At 51.5% G+C, this 16,283-nt stretch overlaps 1 protein-coding gene across 1 annotated transcript; it reads right to left on the reverse strand.

Annotated features, from left to right (window-relative positions):
- Positions 1-1,679: 1,679 nt before the first annotated feature.
- Positions 1,680-13,080, reverse strand: LOC122149426 (immunoglobulin superfamily DCC subclass member 3-like). The gene is made up of 3 exons (XM_042779674.1): positions 12,872-13,080; positions 2,502-2,807; positions 1,680-1,684 (listed from the first exon to the last, which is right to left on the reverse strand). Exons 1-3 carry the CDS (start codon positions 12,936-12,938, stop codon positions 1,680-1,682), a joined length of 378 nt encoding a protein of 125 aa, XP_042635608.1. The 5' UTR covers positions 12,939-13,080.
- Positions 13,081-16,283: the final 3,203 nt, after the last annotated feature.

The raw sequence follows: 16,283 nt of genomic DNA on the forward strand, positions 1-16,283 counted from the left end.
GGGCCGCACGCGCGGCGGCTGAGAGCAGCATATTCTTCCAGTTAAATTTTACTCAATGCCAAGTGTTGAAGTAAATTTGAAACATAAAAATATGATATCCAGCCCACATTTCCTGAATGCAAATATGTACATTCCTCCGAGCCAAGAAGATTATATTCCAAGCAATAACACAAAGCCAGGGTCTGTAACGGTGATATGAGACTAACAGCCTGCCTTTGAAGACAGCGAAAAGTGCAACAGAGCTCTCGAGGGGCTCCGCTCTGTCAGATCTCTTTTATTCCTCAGTAGCACGGCCTTGATCAACTTTCAAGATTTTTGTTTGTGAAAGGTTTTATTTCTCCTTTGCTTTGTGTTCAGATGTCAGGCTCAGAGGGAAGAAGAGATCAGCACTGGGATGAGGTTTTACCCACCGGCAGTATTTACTCTGCTCTGCAGAGGTCTGCTTAGCGCTTGGGTTTTTTCCCTTCCAGGCAGCCAGCACCCATTCCTTCGATGCAAAGGTCCCTAAAATGGGGATAATTACTCTTCTCCTTTGACTTGCTGATTGGGACTTGAAGCAAGGAAAATCACTATCTCTTGTGTTTAACCACCCCTGAGACTTGGGGGCTCAGGATAAAACTGTGATTCATTCTCAGGAGATTTCATCTATGATTAGGCAGAGTCTTAAGTGCACGTGTGTGTTCCTGTGGCTCAGGCACAGCAGGGGAGCCTGCCCTGAGCAGCAGGTTACATTTGCCCACAACATCCTGTTTTATTCCCATTATCTGCAGGCACCTGTGGCATCAAGGCCGGGGGGGGGCCCCTGGTTGTGCTGGCTTCACCCAGACCTCTTCTCAGGGCTGGCAACAAACCAAGCCTGAAGCCAGAATAGAGTCCAGAGCATTTTCAACACGATCCCTTTTTCATTTTGATTCATGTGAAACTACGGCTACAAAAGGAAACGCTATTCAGGGACACATAGCACATCACATACATATTGATGCAGGAGCCAAGATAACAGTGTTTATTGACAATCCCCAATCTCAAAGGTAGTTCCTCTGGCTCTCATGTCTCCAGTTTACAGGCCCAAGAAGTTTGGCATTGTGCTTGTGCATGAGTCGGCTTCCAGCTCATAAATGCCAGAGCCATTCACCAAAAGTGCTCCAAGGTTTAGCACCACAAGACTGACAAGTTTGAGATCCAGCTGCTAATCTGGCACGGCCCCAAAGCCCTTGGCTCCTGGACAATGTCACTTCTTACACTCCTGAAAAGCTAGGTTTGCAGATGGCCACTTCATGCACTCGGGAATTGTTATACACAAGGGCTGGAGTGTTCCCTTGGTGGGCTGCCAGCCGGCCCTGGCACTGTGGGGAGCGGGTGGCAGCGTTCCAAAAGGCCCCCCAGTTTGGGAACTGCAGACAAGACCTCAGCCCCAGACTTTGCCTTATACTTTTCCTGCTTTGCACCAAAAAATCACAGTGATATTTGCAACAGAAGCATTGGTAAGTTGCTGGCACAGAAAGGAGTAGCCATCTCCCAGACAAGTTGGAGAGCCCTTCAGCAAAACTTAACAAACCAGTGTGTTCCGCCAGGTCTCACGGCTGTAAACGCACCCATCCTCACACTCACTAGGAATTATATCCAGCAGCAACTTCTGCTTCAATGCAAAAAGGAGCAGAGTGCACTCCCAGAGCTCACAGTCAGTCTGTGGGCAAAGCACAACCACAACAGGGACAGAAACCACCAGGGACCCCCCAGCTCTGCCATCAGTCCTGGGACAAACACCAGCCAGCAAGCAGAGCTGACAAGGGAGAACCAGGAGATCCAACAGGGCCAACTGCTGTGGCCAGGGCAATGCAATCAGCTAACACCAAGTAGTTTGCAGAGCTGGAGTCACAGCCTCCCCTGGAATTCTTCCTCCCCCACCTTTAAATTTCATTCCCTCACTGGCATTTTCATCTCTCTCCTCCTGCAGGCTCCCCCATCAGACAATCTGTCTGGTGTTGTTAGCCTTGCCCCCAAAGGCACTGCCACGCTGGGCAGTAAATAAAACCTTACTCCTCTACACTGCCAGCATTAAATAACAAAATGAAAGAGACCATGACCTTCAGGAGGTCTTTGCCTATGGTTTGGGAAGCCACTGCCTGCCAAGCAGAGCCCAGCTGTGCTGCACAGCAAAGGGGCTTCCAAACTCACCACAGGAGATACACAAACCACAGACTACTCACCACATGATTTTAAAGTAACTTACACCTCCAACACAGAATTTGCTGTTAGAAGGTGGTTTTTAGTTTTCTACCCAAGAAAGCTGATGAGCTTTTCTTTCACACTTGGACAGCAACACAGATTAGACGTCAGCCAGAATTCAACACCAGCTCTAGGGTTTTTCTCTCTTCCCTCTCTTTAATCCTCCCTCCATGAAAACCCAGCACCCACCACACTGCTCCCCTGCTTCCCAGCAGACCCAGTGCCCCTTGTGGCATTGCCCAGAGAGGTGGGGGTGGGACAGAGCCCGTACTTACTCGCTGCCTGGATCTTGGCCTTCCGGCTGACCACCAGCCCGTAGTGGTTCTGGGCCATGCAGTCGTACTCGCCTTCATCCGAGGAGCCGTCTCCCCGCACCCTCTGGAAGCGGGAGACGTAGAGAGACCCGTTGGCCAGCATGAAGGCATTCTCACTGTCCACGATCATCACGCCATTCTTGCGCCATGTGATGGTGATGGGCTGGATGCCCTCCACCTGGCAGTAGAGGATCAAGGGTTGCTCCTGCACAGCTATGTCATCACTAGGCTCCACAACGAACGCCAGCTCAGAGGAACGACCAAAATCTATAATGAAGAGAGTAGGGCAGAGTCAGCAGCATGTCCGGGAGCAGCAGCAAGAGTCAACTGATTTGGCAGGAAACATGGGAGAATGGAAACATTTTGGATGTGCTACAAAGTGCAAGTGTTTCTGAGAAACACAAAACCAAGGGGCACGCTTTGCGAAGACTTTACTCTCCGAAATTTGGGATGCAATTTCTTAAAGCACAGCCACAGGTAAAGTCCTTCAAGGCTGCCTTTGGAGGCTCCAGTGAAGGGAACAAGCAGGCACACCCCTCCAGCAGCTTGCCAAACCCTAGCTCCACTCCATACTCCCCTGAAGATTGCCTCTTCACCTCCCACCGCAGGTATGCAGCATTAGACAATTAAAACTTGCACAAGCACGGCCCATCAGCCATTCCCAGTCCGGGAGCAGAAGTGCCCACCAGTGCTGGAAAGCCACTCCTCTCCCCATACAAGCAGGCAGAGGGGCTGTGCCGTGCCCCAGACCTGTTTGCAGCACAGCCGGCAGGGTGAGGAGGGGATCAGCAGCTCCCGATTCAGAGCATATTGCCACCGGCATCTCCCCGACACTCCTCCCGCCTGGCAGAGCAGGAGGCTGTTTGCCTCTCGCACGCAACACCGTGCCCTTCTGTCGCTCTGGTCTCTCTCACGCTGTAACAGGCAAAGCATGGTGCTATTCAGCCCTTAATGAAGAGCAAGTTAAGCACCAAAATACAAATGCACAATGTTCCGGCTCAGCCGCACAAAAGGTTTCTTGCAAAGCAATTACGCTAAACGATGTCCGCGAGAGATAAGTTATTGCAGAATTTGTACCAACAATAGGCTAACCCTCACTTCCCATCACACAGATACATCCTAATTTACTCCTTTTGCCAACAGAACGTTTGAACGCTGTGTCTTTGCCATGTTATGCTTCACTTGGTCACAGCACACCTTTTGAGGGTACAATTTGCCCTACAGTCATGATCAGACGCTACAGAAGATGACAGAAATAAAACTATTGCTTAAAGATTGGTCACAATATATGCAGGCATGAAAGACAAAAAGAGACCAAGAAACAGTTATTCTATAGATATTTGAAGGCTGTAAATGCAGGGATGGAGGTGAACTGGGTTTCTTTACAGAAAAACAATGGTGAAGAAATTCCAGCAGAGCAAGAAAACTACAGTTTCATCCAAATATGGAGAAAGTCTTTCTAACAGTTCTTCACCCCTTCAAGGGCTGGTTTCCCAACCTGTGACACAGCTTCTTTCCTCTTTCACAGGCTCAGCGGAACCAACTCCACAGATGCCACAGAACTGGATGCACACATGCAATATCCCTTGGCAAACCCAGCCACAGCACATGCTCTGTAATGCCTGTTCCTCATACAGACCCCACCAAGGACAGGATCCCCCCACATCAGGCTCCAAAGCAGGGTGGAGGGCACACTGTTAATGCATGGTAAGAATAACAGAGATGAGAAGAGGCAGTTACGCTAAAGAAAGAGAAGAAAAAAAGTCCCTCTTTTCTGCTCTGCAAACCCAGTGAGATTTTTTTTTCTTTCTTTCTGTAAATCCCCACTGCTTTCTACGGCAACTTAAATTGGATTACGGGGGATAAACATTGAGTGCAACCTGAGCCGAGGCAGATGGACGGAGCAGACAAAGACAGCAGTGGTACTGCAGGGCCAGGCCAAAGGTACTGCCAACAAGGTATGAGTGTGTGCAAGGAATGGACAAACCCCACTTAGTGACAGGCACCTAAAACACACACTTTATTAACCCATTAAGTCTTAAAATGTCAGGCTAGCTCCAGCCATCTCGGTGATCTATCGCTCACTGTGACTCCTTTTTTATGAGATAGCCCTGGGGTCCTCTCAGCAAGTCAGACTGCAGCCAGCACAAACCCATCAATTACTTTTTTTTGGTGAAAATTAAGGAATTAGATGAATGCTCTGCATTTTTCTGCAAAGTGGCCAGAGTCTCAACACCATGCTGGGGCCCCATTCCCTGTGTGGGTGCTCTGGTGAGTTAGGTAGGATAAGCAGCCTTGCATCCTGATACTGAACCAAGAGGGACTTCTGACTCCAGAAAGATTGACGATTTCAGGATTTAGCTTAATGCGCAATCAGAAAAAAATCCATAATTAAATAAATGCCCCATCTTCCCCCAGCACCCCTGTACTCTTAGATAAAACAGCTTATTATTATATGTACAATAAAAGGAAGAATCAACATAATTACATGCCCTTCCCACAATTGCTGTCATTATAACAACCATCATTAAGGCCTGTGATTGGAGATAATCATGTTTGCCTCCATAAACATTCGGTCTGCATCCTCACTCCAGGCTGCTCAAACTGCAGGAGTGATGACACTCAGAATTAGGACTGGGGTCCTCACACACTTGCTGGAGTGGGGACAGACACTGATCCTGGGGTCTCCTTGAGCTGCACTCAAGAGCAGGACTGTGCCTTGAGGTGTGACACTGCAACTGGTTTGTAACCTGCAGACTCCTTGCAACGTCCAGAAGCACCCAAATTCCAACTCAGCTCAGGTTTTTCTCATGGGATGCTTATCAGACCTTAAAGAAATCCTGCTGCCTCCTTCCTGGAGTTTCAGGGCCAGGTAACCAACTAACCAGATGCATGGGGAGAAAACAGTTCACCCCATCTGGGGATCTGGGAGAAGACAAGCTCTGTCTTTCACCTGTCTTAAAGGCAGGCTCTGAACACAGAGCTGGCTTTTCACAGGATGGTCAGCATGAGAGACAAAGGGACAGATGCTCCCAGAGGAATCTCCATGGTGGCACAAAAAGTTCCCAGGTGTTTGCTCTAGAGGTCAGATCAGAGGGAGAGCACAGACAGGATAAGGAGGCAACAGTGAGAGAGAGGGACTCAATTCCATCAGCATAAAAAACTGATTGCAGTTAGCAGTGAGGCACGGAAATGATGCTGCAAAGTTGGAAGTAAACGACACTCCAAAGGCACATGGAAATAGTAAAAGTGCAATTAATTGAGAGATAGCAAGGAAATTGCTGAGGCTGTGCACATTCACTCAGGGAGTCTGAAAGCCCCATCCCTCTCCAACAGCTGGCTGTGCATCCAAACCCTGCTAATCCCACACGACATCCCAGGTACCTCCCAAAACAGACTGTGAGGAGCATGGCTCACAGCCTCTCCTGCTCCAGGCAGGAACTGTACAGCTCTGCTCGTGGCAGCTCGAGTTTGCAGTTGGAGCTGGGGTGTCAGGCAGGCAGCTGAACATCCCGCTCGTCTCGGCGCCGGCAGCGCGCGAGGGAAACTGCTTTGCTTTCTGCAGAGGGGTGGAGGGAGGAAGCGTGATTAGCTCTGACAGAAAGGCCACAAGAAAATTGCTGGAATCCTCATTCTACAAGTCTCCTTTTGAGAAACATTTACCATCTCCCTGAGCAATATAATATGTGACTATATGTGCAAATATTTAACAAAAACTACTTCCCCTATTGATCAAGCAGACATACATACTCAGAGAAACCAATTAGCACTTGTGCTTTTGAACCAAGAGATTTATTTAGCACTGAGAGAAAGAACTTCGAATTAATGGAAAGCTTAAAAGACACTTGGAAGTACATTTGAAAAAAAAAATAAGTTTAATTATTTTTTACTTGACACTGTGATTCACATTCAGGGCTTCAAAAGAACTTGCTTATACCCCTGTATTGTCCTTTTCTATTTGGGAAACACGATTTTGGCTTTCCCTCCTGTGCTACAGTGACTAATCTCACCGCTCTAATTAGCAGTGACATCCATGGCCAAGGACCTCAGTCACATCCTGGCTCATCCTGCTGGACCCCATCCAGACCTGGAGCCAGCAGGGCCATCCCTGCCCTGGGAGCACACAGTCCCGACAGATGAAGCCCATGTTATTACTCCTGTTCTAGACAGGGAACATTAATCACAGAGGGATGAAATAAGCTGCCAACAGCTTGCTCTGAGCTTGTGGCAAGGCGAGATATTGTGGGAGCAGTTGGGTCCACCCCACTTTTCTGGGTGCAGCATCATGGGGAGCACTGCTGGGGAGACTGAGGTAGCACCAGCTCCTTCCTCATCACACCAACAGCACAACATCCACCTGCAAATTGCCTCACATCAGCACAAATTTGCCCCTTTCTGATTGACTGCTTATTCCCAGCACAACCCAGCCTAAATCAGCAGTATAACCACCACTAAGGATAACCACTCCAGTCCTGCTCCAATAAAGTCAAAAGAAGATGTGCAGGACCAGAGGATTTTATAGTGGGATTTTACAGGGGAGTATCAGGACCAAAAACCTGGATGCAGGTTGGGCCATGCACATGAAAAATAGCTCCTGTTTTTCCAGTGGTGGGTTGTTTTTCATTCAAATCCTTCTGCAAATGGGAGGATATGGAAGGAAGAGATATATGGACCTGAAAGATGTTCTCCAACAGATTATAACAAGCTTCAGGCTGATGAAATTGGCAGCCTAAAAATCCAGCTGGTGCCCTCTTAAATCTCCTTGAGTCTGACCCAGACCCTAAGGAGAAAAGCATTGCACTGCAGTAAAGTGCAAATTGGCTCTTTAGGGCATCCAGAAAATTTACATTTAAAGAAGAGGAGAATAGGCTGTAACAGGCCCCACATCTTGCTGGCAGTAAAGTTTACTAGCTCAGAATTTTTTATTCCCTTTCCTTTTGGACGGGAGGTTATATAAAGCGATTTTTCCATCAGGGAGCATAAACCACATCCACTCGTTAAACGATTGCAGGAGGTCTCTGACAGGGATAACACAACCTCTCAGCCACCTGATGGCCCAAAAACAACCAGCATCACTGCCCTCACTGGGGACACAGATTTTAACTGAGGAAGGCAGAGAGCCTGAAGAGCCGAAGAAGTTGCCCCAAATAATTTTCAGATGTTTGAGACCAGACTGAGCAAATCCCAGGAGGCTGCTTGTTGAACACTGTGGAAGCTGGAAGCATTCACAGCACAAAGAGCCTTTCTAGGACAAGCTCCAAGTCCTTGTGGGCTCCCCCATCTCTAGAGAAGGCAGGATAAAACCTGTTGGTATAGCTGGAAAGGGCAGAGACCTTTCCTGAGCTAATTACCCACAGCAGCTCCATCCACAGCGAGGCATCCCGAGAGCATGGCAGCCAGCCGAGCGTAGGATGTGCTGTTATTTGCATTCCCCACGTCGTTCACAGCCCTGACCAGATCACAGCCTCGCCACAGAGGGCATCAGTGACACAACCAGAGCAGGAAACAACCGTGCAGAGAGCAAAGCCAAGATGGGAAATGCTGTGCCAGAGCCGGGATCCCCCAGGCTCCAGCTCCCAAGGCTGCCCTAAAGCAGAACAGGGAACAGTTCATTCCCGGACCCTGCAGGAAAGCATCAGGGAGGTGGCTGTCCCCACAGCCGGGCCCCAGCACAGACCCGGCAGGAAAGGGGAGTGACAGTGCCCGTGGATCAGAGATGGTGGCTGGCATGATGGCACAAGGCTGCCAAAAAAGCCACAGGCACCTTGGCATCGCAGTGCCGAACCCCACCAGCCAGCACAGCCCTGCCACCAAGCCCTTGAATTTCAGGCAGGGACGGCATGCAAAGAAAGGGAAGGAAAGTCTTTCTGCAGGAGAAGTTAGTGTGCACATGACAAACTTTGAAACTCTTAACTGTATCCAGAAGATTCAAAGCAAACTCAGCACTCTCTCCTCCCCGCCATCCCCTCTGCCTTATCACCTCCCACCCTGAAATTCAGGATGGAGGAAAACATCTCCTTTTCCTTCTCCAGGAGCCGAGCACTGCACGGATCCCTGCTCGCTCCAAAACCAGCGCCTTGAAACACGAGCTCTTCTCTCCCTTTTCACGTACTCTCAGGTTTCAGCAGCAACGACCCTTTTGCAAAAGCATCTTCACAGCTCAGCAGAACCATTCACCACGACTCGCATCCCCTGACTTGCCATCAGCTTCATCAACACAATCTCGCATGCAAGAACAACAAAAAAACCAGGCAGCAAATCCGTGACTCTGCTCTGAAACTCTGGTTTTAAATTACCAACACGGAGCAGGTCTGGGTTGTTAAGTGACTGGGCTGCTCTCGAGTGGAGGGTGCGATACAACAGTGACATCTGATATAATGCAAGGCCACATCAGCGTGCTCTGTGCTTTCCTCATGCACTCGCCTATTTGCCTCTCTCCTCTCTTAAAGTGCAATTATTGACATGTTCGCCTCCTTAACCATCAGTTTTATATGCTTGCCAATGACTCCTGAACATGTGTAAACAATTATTTTTATTTTCTTGCAAAACCAAAATGTTGGATATTCTTTTGGATAAGCAGACTCGGGTAGATTTTCATGAGTCCTGCTGCATAATTTATTAGTTTCTAAACTCTGTAAAACTAAAAGCTCCACTAAAGTTCAAATAAGTTTGTGATTTCAAAGTAATTTTGAATGAACTATTCCTGTTTCTGACTAATGTTACTCAATTGGTTTAAATGGGAATTCTTAATCTGTAGAGGGAGATTCTTGCATTGTTTTGTTAGTTAAATAAAAGGACAACAACATGGGCCAGAAGCCCAGGAGTGCAAAGCATGAAATACTGGGGGGAAAGGGGACAGAGAAAAAAGCATCTTCTGTCCCAGATCTGCTGCAGGCTGCAAAATCAAGTACAAAATCAAGTACAAAATCAAGGTCTGCTCATCCTCTGGCTTTGGGGCAGAGTCTAAGGGTCTGTGATGCAAGAGGCTGAATTGCATGGGGTCACTGCTTGGCACCTCACACGCTGTAACACAGGACCCTTGAGAAATAAGGAAATCAGACATTAAAAAGTTCACACAGACAGAAAGAGGGAGAGAGACTTCTTGATTGCACAAATGAAATGAGAGCAGTTTTGCAGCTCTCTGCCAGGCAGTGCTGCTGAGCTGCTCCATGCTGGCCCACGCCAGGCTGAGAGCACATGGGCCAAAACTGGCATTGAACAGGATGGAGAGGACTGGGGAGCCAGGCTGGAATCCTGAATCTGGGACTCTCTGCCCAGATCCTCTCCCCTGGAACCCTCTGCCAGCCCCTAAGTGAGCATGGGAACTTGGTCTGTGCTAGATCCAGAGCCTGACAGGTAACAAGAAGAGACACAATTACACCAGCTTAGTATTTCTAACTCCCTTTGCAGGGGAGGGCAGGGCAGATCAGAAGGGAAGCAACCTGCCCCTCTGACACCTTGCTTTATACACTCCCAAAGTTTACTTTTGGCACCACGATGGCCCCAGCAGGGCACGGGTGGCTGCACACTCACACCCCTGTGCCAGCCCTGCCCTGAGCACAGCTCCCAGAGGTGGTGCACGCTGATGCCTGCCCCTTGGCATGGGCTGCCTGCTGCCTCCACGCGGGAAAACCACTCCTGAGATTCTCCTGTTGAACCCCCGAGAGAGACGAAGCCTAGAGGTGGGCTTGAATTTCATACCGAGTCTCTGAGGGTTACTGGGGAAATGATACCTGATACTCTCTATGTATATTAAGAAAAAAGACAGGGTATTACACCAATTTAGTAGAAAGCAATCCTTTTTTTGCATCTGAAAAAAAGACAACAAAGCCATACAGAGTAGAAATTAGTGAAAGCTTATAGCTTCAATAATTTAGAAGTTAAGCCTACTTAAACATAAATGATGATGTTTAATTCCAAGGCTGTTACTGAGCAGAGCCGGGAGCCTCTCGTATCCTATGCCTGCCTTTGAATGCCGGGCTCAGCAATAACAGACAAAAGCTGTCCACCACCCAGAACAAAGAGCTCCAGGAAATTAAAAAAAAAAAAAAAAAAAAGGAAAGAAAATACTGTCTCGCTGCTGAGCCCACTCCCGCACGCTGACCAGCAGCTCTCAGTGCCTGATTGACAATCGCCAGACCAGAATTTTGGGGAGTTTGAAAGCCACAGGGCTGGGAGTGGAGCATCGTGTCCTGCACAGCGCAGCACTGCTCCGACACAGCATCCGTCCCCGCGGCGAGGCTGCTCCGCGCTGATTGACACCGGCGCGGGAGGGTTTATTAAACTCAGCAGAGCGCACCAACACGCTACCGCGCTGTTAGCCAGAGCGCAGAAATCCACCGAAGGGGGAAAAACTGTCAGAACTAAAAAACTCTGAATGTGTAGCCAAATACTCCTCAGCGGGGCCAGCAAAACACACCCCAAAGTCAGGAGCCACTGACCCGCCGAGGCGCAGCATAAACAAACACACAGGGAGATCTGGACAGCAGCAGGCGATAACCTAGACACAAATTAAAGTTGCTAAAGTTCTGCTTTCAAGTATTCACCGCTTTTCCTTTCCTCCGTCAAAAGAAAAAACAAACAAAAAACCCCACAAAAGCTTTTAAACCATCCTCGTACTACTCAGGCATCTTAACATAATAACAAGACCTGCTTCATTACATCCACTTCACAGATCACTTCTATTTTCCGCGAGTTACGCTGGCTTCTCCTCGCACGGTTGCTACGGACCACGTGGCGAGATTTATGATACGACTCACCCACAGCCTTGCTTCCTAAACACCCTAGCAGCTAATCTTTTATAAATCTAACACACACTCTTCTCCCTCTGACCGTGCTGGGATGCTTACACGGTTTTGGTTTTTTTATAATAGTTCACAGAATAAGCACAGAATGGTTTGGGGTGCAAGAGATTTTAAAGATCATCTCATTCCAACCCCCCGACATGGGCAGGGACACCTTCCACTAGCCCAGGTTGCTCAGTTCCTACTTTTTCTAATCTGCTGTTAAGAGAGACTAGAACAGGATGCACACGGGCATTTTGCTGCAGAACAGTATCTTTCTCAGATTAGACCCATGCTTCAGTAGCATCGCCAGCAGATGAAAAACACTGCCATTTATCAGCAGGACATGTGCACAGTAGGTCCAGGGAAAGCTCTCTCTGATGTTTTGTAGTCCGGCCCTGGTCTGTCGGACTGTGTTACCAATGTGGACAGAGCTGGCGTTACAGGAGAGCACAATATACTTGTAGGTGTGAAGTTGCCCTCATCCCTGCAACTTGTCTCCCAACATCTCTGTCGCTATCGCCTTTGACACGCATCTGTCGGGCGCTGCCTCCCGCACCCGCAGCGGGGACGATCCCGGCGGCTCTCAGGATCCGGGCACGGGTGGATGGGCAGCCCCGCCACTGCCCCGGCAGCCACCACACCCCTCCCCAGAGCCCACGATGGGAGCTCGGGCTCCACAAACACCACCGTCCCTCCCCAGAGCCCCCCGCACAAGGGGATTCCAACTGCAAGCACAGCTCCTGGAGAGCACTTCGGGATCTCTGCCGATAAAGGCGCTGGATGGGCTGGTGCGGGACCCCGCAGCGCCAAGGCACGACCCCTGCTCGCCCTCCCGGAGGAACGCGCCCGGTTCCCGCGGGGGGATGCTGACCCGCGGGGGGATGCTGACCCGCGGGGGGATGCTGACCCAAGGAGGGATGCTGATCCACGGGGGGATGCTGACCCACGAAGGGATGCTGACCCACGGAGGGATGCTGACCCACGGAGGGATGCTGACCCATGGAGGGATGCTGACCCAAGGAGGGATGCTGACCCACGGGGGGATGCTGACCCAAGGAGGGATGCTGACCCAAGGAGGGATGCTAACCCACGGAGGGATGCTGATCCGCGGGGGGATGCTGACCCAAGGAGGGATGCTGACCCACGGAGGGATGCTGATCCGCGGAGGCATGCTGACCCAAGGAGGGATGCTGACCCGCGGGGGGATGCTGACCCAAGGAGCGATGCTGACCCGCGGGGACCCCCACGCCGCACCGGCGGACACACGCGGAGCTGCCCGGCCCCGGAGCCACGGGAAGGGCTGAGCGCGGGGCTGCGAGTGACCGGGGACGAGCGAGGGGAGCCGGGACCGGCCGCGGAGATGGCGAGGGACAAGGGGACGAGCAATGCCGTGGCCAGCTCGGGGGTGATGAGGGACGCGAAGTGCTGGAAGGACGGACGGACGGAGCGGCCGCGGGGAGCGGTGCCGGTGCCGGTGCCGGGCGCGGCGGCAGCAGGTCCGTGTCCGCGCCCCCGCCCGCTCCCCCTGCCCAGCCCGGCTCTTACCTCCGCGGCAGACAAGCAGCAGCAGCCCCAGCAGGCAGGCGGGCAGCGCGGAGCCCGGCGGAGCCATGGCATCCCGGGCGGGCGGGCTCGCCTCCCTGCGCCCCACGGGGAGGGAGCAGCCCGGCGGCAGAGAGCGAGGGAGGGGAGAAGGGAGGGCGGCCAGGCGAGAACCACCCCCAGCTACGGGGCGGGAGGGAGAGGGGGGGAAAAATGGAAAGGGAAAAAAAGGGGAAAAGCGGCTCTCAGCGGTGCTGCCCTCGGCGCGAACACGCCGCCGCGCCGGGCGGGCGGGGGGCGGCGCTGAGGGAGCGGGGCCGCCGGCGGGCGGGGGGCGGGCAGCGCCTTGCGCCATCTTGCGCATTCGCGGGGCGCCGGCAGCGCTGGCCGGGCTGAGGGGAGGGGGACGGCCCCGGGAGGGCTGAGTCCGTGCCCGGGACCCGCGGGGAGGGTGCGGGGACCCTCTGCCTTCACCGGAGTCCCCTCACGGCGCTCCGGTCTCAAAGAGCACGTCTCAGATCCCACTCTCGGGTCGAGCCTCACAGATCTCCCCTCATGTGTCGCGCTCACCAGAGCGTTTCTCCCCTCACAGGAGCCCTCTCTTCAGAACCCCCGCACGGGTCTCCCCTCACTGGTGCCCCCTCACGGGTCTCCCGTCGCTGGGGCAGCCCCACAGGTGTTCCCTCACCGGAGCTGCTTCAGGAGTCTCCCGTCACAGGTCTCTCCTCGCGTGTCTGCCCTCACGGGATCCCTGTCACCGGAGCCCCCTCACAGATCTCCCCTCACAGATCTCCCCTCACAGATTTCCCCTTACAGATCTCCCCTCACAGATCCCCCCTCACAGATCTCCCCTCACAGATTTCCCCTCACAAATCTCCCCTCACAAATCTCCCCTCACAGATCTCCCCTCACCACCTCCACTGCCCGGGTCTCCCTTCACGGAGCTCCAGGAATTACCGCGATACATCGGGGCCTTCCCCTCACCTGTCTCCCCTCTCTGGGGCAACCTCGCAGGAACGCAGAAGAGCTTGGCTTGTCCCACCTCTGTGCTCCTGATTTTAATGCTACCCTGATTTAGCCGAGTCAGTAACGCAGGTGTTGGACCAGCCCGCTCACCCTGGAAGAGGCCCCAGTGAGGAAGGACCCAGGAAAGGCTGAGTGTGCTCCTCAATCTGCCACAGCAGGATAATTTGTCTGCCCTCCTGGCACAAAGTAAGGATAATGTGTCCTTACATGGCTCTCAGCCCCTATGCCCACGCAGCATTTTGTGCCTTCCAACAGATCTACCCTGTCCCTTGGCCCATGTTCTCCACAAACATAACTCATATCCTCACTGTCAGTAGCAAAAAGCCATCTCTGCAAGGACAGCCCAGTGTTTTGTGGTATTTGCTTGGCAAAGAAAGAACTAAAATGAAATAAAAGTTGATACTAACTAATTTCTTTCTTTGGACTAAAACCAGATTGTGTGGACTGAGTTACTAAACCATGTAGCCATTCCTAGAAATCTGGTGAAAACCCTTTGTGAAGAGGAGCAGTGCGAGGCTCCCCTGGACGGTGCACCCTGAGTGCCGGAGTCGGCTAACGAGGAAAGAAGACGTCACTACATCTGCTCCGCATTAAAGCTTCCTTCGTTTAGCCGAGGGTTGAGCTGTACGAGGCTGCTTTCAGCTGGGGAAGAATTTGCTCTGGCTCCGCCGGGCTCTCGGTAACATCTGAATTTCTGTGCTGTCCCTGACCTTTTGGCACCAGCCGTGCTCTTGCTCCGACTCCCTGGCTCCTGCCATGGGGCCCCATCAGCGTTTCTGTAACGCTTGAAGCCATCATGGACTTGCGGCTGCTATCACTGAGGATGGCTTGTGGGAATTAATAATTCCAAGAGAAATTGAGCACTATGTGCTTTACAGAGATGCTTTCCCTGTGAACAATTGTGTGCTTTTACTGCCAAGTGCCCTGGCAGGACCCAGGGGCTGGGGGAGGTAGGTACATGTTTGGGATATTATCAAATTTATCCCCAAATCTTGCAAATGACACCAGTGACAGCACTAGTGGCACATTCAGAAATCATCCACTGCTGCCAAACAATAGAACTTATTTGAAAAACCATGAGATCTTTTATGGAATAGGCCGGTTTGGGGCTTTTGGAGCCACCTAAGAGCAGGAATTCAGAGCACTCATGTTTTTCTACGCTCTGTAAGCACGAGGGCTTAGAAAAGTTGCTTTGTACTGGAGGCAGGAATTTGCTTATCACACTGCAAGCAGAAATCGGAGCCTTTGGAAAAGCAGCAGGGTTACAGGAGTGACGGTGTCCAGCCCAAACTGAGGCTCCAAACCCTTTCCTGCAGAGCAGTGGATGGGTCCATTTCTCCGTCCCCCTTGCTGCTGAGAGGCACAGATCTGTCTGTCTGTCTGTCCGTCTGCCCTCCCTCTCCACAAGGTTATCCTCCAGGAGAGCTGCCCTCTGAGGGCATCACTCACCCCTCACTCCTTGCACAGCAAATTTCCAAAGCTCCAATCGTGCTCCTGATTTACACCAATTAACTGCAACTGAGGTCCCCAAGACACCATTAGTAGTTTCAGCGGATGAAGTGGGAGATTAACTTGTCTGAATTCACTCCATTTATTATTCTATGTGTAATTGTGGTTACCCTGCCTGCTAACAGCCTGGGAGCTTTTCCCTTATGCATGTACATGCAGGGTTTTAGCATCTGCTTCATGGTCAGTGAGCAATGGGGAGAGGGAGACAAAGTTGTGGCACCCACCTTGAGGCACTGAGCCCAGAGCCATGCCAGCAGTGGTGGGACTTGCTTCTGGAAGCTGTTTTCCCCAGCAGAAACTGTGTTCTCTGTCTGTTGAGAATCTGTGAAGTGACCCTGGCCAGCTCAGTGCATCACAGAGCCCATTGTCCTGTGCTGTGCCGTGTTCCAGAGCGCTGAGCTGGGCCATGCACTGCACTGGCAGTTGTAACCTGAATTACCTGAGACCATGAGAAACCCAAGCCTGCTGCAGTGGCATTTCCAGCTGCATCCTTACCCAGTGTTTTGGGGTGACAGAGGTTGGGAAGAGAAAGAAACACAACCAGATGCTTTGCTCTTCACTTCTCTCCTGTTACTGCCATGTCTGTCCATCTCTGTCATCCATTCCATCCCACTGTGTCTCCTCTCAGCAGCCTCCAGTCAGGCATCCCATGCTGCAAACTGAGAGCTGGAAGAGTCATTTGCAGTCACCCATCACCCCCTCCAAGGTCCTTCCTTGCTCATTGGCGGGGTTACCTATCATTAGGAGAGACTCATCAGAGTTACAGTCTGAGTTCCCTTTAACCACTATCAGAGAACACTGTGCTAAGTGCAGATTTATTACCTCTGTAATGTAGATAAAATGAGATTTTATGGCCCTGTAGTTGTGGCAGCATAAAGTA

This window comes from Catharus ustulatus, chromosome 12 (genome assembly GCF_009819885.2).
Source record: "Catharus ustulatus isolate bCatUst1 chromosome 12, bCatUst1.pri.v2, whole genome shotgun sequence".
Lineage (NCBI taxonomy): Eukaryota > Metazoa > Chordata > Aves > Passeriformes > Turdidae > Catharus > Catharus ustulatus.